At 41.7% G+C, this 3,151-nt stretch overlaps 1 protein-coding gene across 1 annotated transcript; it reads right to left on the reverse strand.

The window, feature by feature from the left end:
- Positions 1-914: 914 nt before the first annotated feature.
- On the reverse strand, positions 915-2,465 carry LOC118349667. The gene has a single exon (XM_035695184.1). It carries the CDS (start codon positions 2,463-2,465, stop codon positions 915-917), a length of 1,551 nt encoding a protein of 516 aa, XP_035551077.1.
- Positions 2,466-3,151: the final 686 nt, after the last annotated feature.

The following is a 3,151-nucleotide window of genomic DNA, read 5'->3' on the forward strand; positions in this document are numbered from 1 at the left end:
TGTGAACGCCGACGAAGTTCACGCTGCTTTGTATGGAACCGTTTACCATTTATAATTCAGGCAGCATATGATGCAACCCAACAATCAGGACCACAAGCTAACGCATACAAATCAGCGGACACATCAAGTGCGTTTCTCGTACACTCATCCTGCACCTACAGGAATACTGGGATAAATTGTGAATTTATACTTTCGTACACATAGTCAAAAGCAAGATCGAGTTTATTATAAGTAGATAACTAGCAAGCTAACTTACATGTTGCTTGAACCAAGTTGGAAACTCAATTTGATGAGTGCGATTGGCAGAATTTGGGTTTGACTCCTTACATTTGTCGTAGTGATCCCTGCATTTGGAGAACACAATCGGCCAATCAATATTAGTTTGTTACGTAAAGTCTTATGGATTGTAGTAGGTTGCTTCGAAAAAGCACAAAGGAAGTCAATGATTGCTTACTCAAGGTAGGGTCCAATCTCTGTACAGTTGTTAAGCACGTACCATATGGCTGAGATACGAAGTTCTGGTTCTAATTGCACATTATGGGCTATACCCAAGGGACGACGTTTCTGGTTGAAAATTTTGAATCCATCTATAGTATCCTCTTCTCCACCATCAATATTGCGGTCCGCTCGATTAAACTTCGTCTCAATATCTTGGAGATACATCGAGCAAAATGTCAAACACTCGATGTGAATGTATGCTTCCGCTATTAAACATTCTGGACGGGCTTTATTCTTAACATACCGCTTGAATTTGCCGAGATACCTTTCAAAAGGGTACATCCACCGATATTGAACTGGACCTTCAGTATGGCCTCACCCGATAAATGGACAGCTAGGTGGACCATAACATCGAAAAAATATGGAGGGAATATCATCTCCAATTTGCATAGAATGGTGACGATATCAAGTTGAAGCTAGGATAAACGAGTCACATCCAGTGTTCGGGCGCACAACTCTTTGAAGAAACTGCTAAGTTCTGTTAAGGCCAATGCAATATCACTTCTTAAGAGCCCCCCAACAGCAATAGGAAGCAATCGTTGCAAGAAAACATGATGGTCATGGCTTTTGAGCCCAAAGATTATGCAATGACGTACGAATACACAATGCATGATATTGGCAGCAAACCCATCTGGAAATTTAACCTCAGCGAGCCACTCACAGAATTTATTCCTTTCATTTCCATGTAATGTGTACAATGCATGTGGCATTGTAACACGCCCACCTTCACGCTTAAGATGTGATTCTTTTCTGAAGCCCAAGATTTCCAGGTCACGACGTGAATTTATATTATCTTTTGTTTTGCCAGGAGTGTCCATTAAAGTGCCCAATATGCTCTCGGAAATATTCTTCTCGATATGCATAACATCTAGATTATGTTGAAGTTGCAACATGGACCAATAAGGTAGCTTGAAGAAGATGCTTTTCTTTGTCCAGTTCAACTCTTCTGCTGTGCGTTTTCTCTTCCTACAAGATTTTCCAAATTGGACATCTCCAAGCATTTGTAGTTGAGTTAAGAGATCCGCTCCTTCGACCAAATTTGGTGGCATGTGATGATCTTCTCTACCGTTGAATAACCCTTTTCTCGTCTGCCAAATGTGACCTGCCAGTAAGAGACATCGATGTCCCATATAACATTGTTTTCTACCATACTTCAACCAATTGGAATTTGTGCTTGAATTGCAAGAGGGACATGCCAATTTCCCTTTTGTTGACCACCCAGAAAGATTCCCATAAGCAGAGAAGTCATTGATTGTCCACAATAAAGCAGCATGCAACATGAACATTTCCTTAGTGGAAGCATCATATGTAGGTACCCCATGTTCCCAAAGTTCAAGCAACTCATCAATTAATGGCTGCAAATAAACGTCAATGTCATTCCCTGGTGCTTTTGGGCCAGGGATAATGAGGGATGTCATGAAGAGCTGGTCTTTCATGCATAACCACGGCGGCAAGTTATACGAGACAAGAATCACTGGCCAAATGCTATAAGGCTTAGCCAAATTGTTGAAGGGATTGAAGCCGTCACTTGCCAAACCGAGCCTAACATTACAAGCATCCCTAGCAAACCAACAATGGGCTTCATCAAATGTCTTCCAGGACTCAGAGTCAGCAGGATGTCTCATACTAGTCTCATCGGGTACCCATTGCTCCTTATGCCATCTCATATCACCTGTTATCTTGCTTGTGACAAAGAAACGCTGCAATCTTGGCTTCAAAAGAAAATGCCGAAGCACTTTTTGAGGGATCACTTTGGACCTGTGTGTATTTGGCATCCACTGCGAAGCCTTACATATAGGGCACTCGTTAAGATTAGCATTTTCCTTCCAGAATAAGATGCAGTCGTTTGGACATGCATGAATTTTGTGGTACTTGAAACCCAAACCTCTCTCCAATGACCTTGCCTCCTCATATGAACTAGGCAATTTAGCATCAGGAAAGGCAGACCGCAGAAGGCTTATGAGCATATCAAAAGACTTGATTGACCACCCACCGAGTGTTTTAATGTGTAACAACTTCACAACAAATGAGAGCTTCGAGAATTTAGTGCAGCCGTCAAAAAGAGGACGTCAGGCATCCTCTAATAGTTGGTCAAAAGTTGAGTTTGGGGGGGGTTGTGGTATTGATGGCTGAGTTGGCGATGTAGTGTTGTCTTGAGGAGCATCTCTGAATGTGCCTGCCCGTATGTCATCTAACATAAGGTCCATGTCATCAATGTACTCGTCACCGACTCCAACCCTAGAATTTATGTCGTCGTCAATGATGGGAAGTGTTTCCTCCTCCCCATGAAATATCTACTAGGTGTAATTTGGATTGATCCCTTTTATGAACAAGTGAGTCTCCACCTCAAATATAGGCAAGAAGAGGTTATTACAGCATATACGGCAAGGACACTGAATGCAATCACTTCCCATGGAATGGTTTCGTGCCATTGTGAGGAAATTCTTAACCCCTTCAGCATATGCAGGTGTACAAGTCTATCACCCAAATTCATCCAACTTTTGTCCATCTTGCATATAAAAAAATGAGTCGTCAAATTCTTTATTTGACTCCGTGAACAATGATATGAGAGGTTATTGGAGATGTTCTATGTACATATGGGATAAGAAAGTGTAAAGAGGGATTTATGAGGTGCAAAAAAATCGCCTATTTG

The sequence above is a fragment of the Juglans regia genome, chromosome 10 (genome assembly GCF_001411555.2).
Source record: "Juglans regia cultivar Chandler chromosome 10, Walnut 2.0, whole genome shotgun sequence".
NCBI lineage: Eukaryota > Viridiplantae > Streptophyta > Magnoliopsida > Fagales > Juglandaceae > Juglans > Juglans regia.

Bases quoted from the DNA above. Each gene is read 5' to 3' on its own strand.
- LOC118349667 (XM_035695184.1), bottom strand. From the start codon at position 2,465: ATGCTCATAAGCCTTCTGCGGTCTGCCTTTCCTGATGCTAAATTGCCT.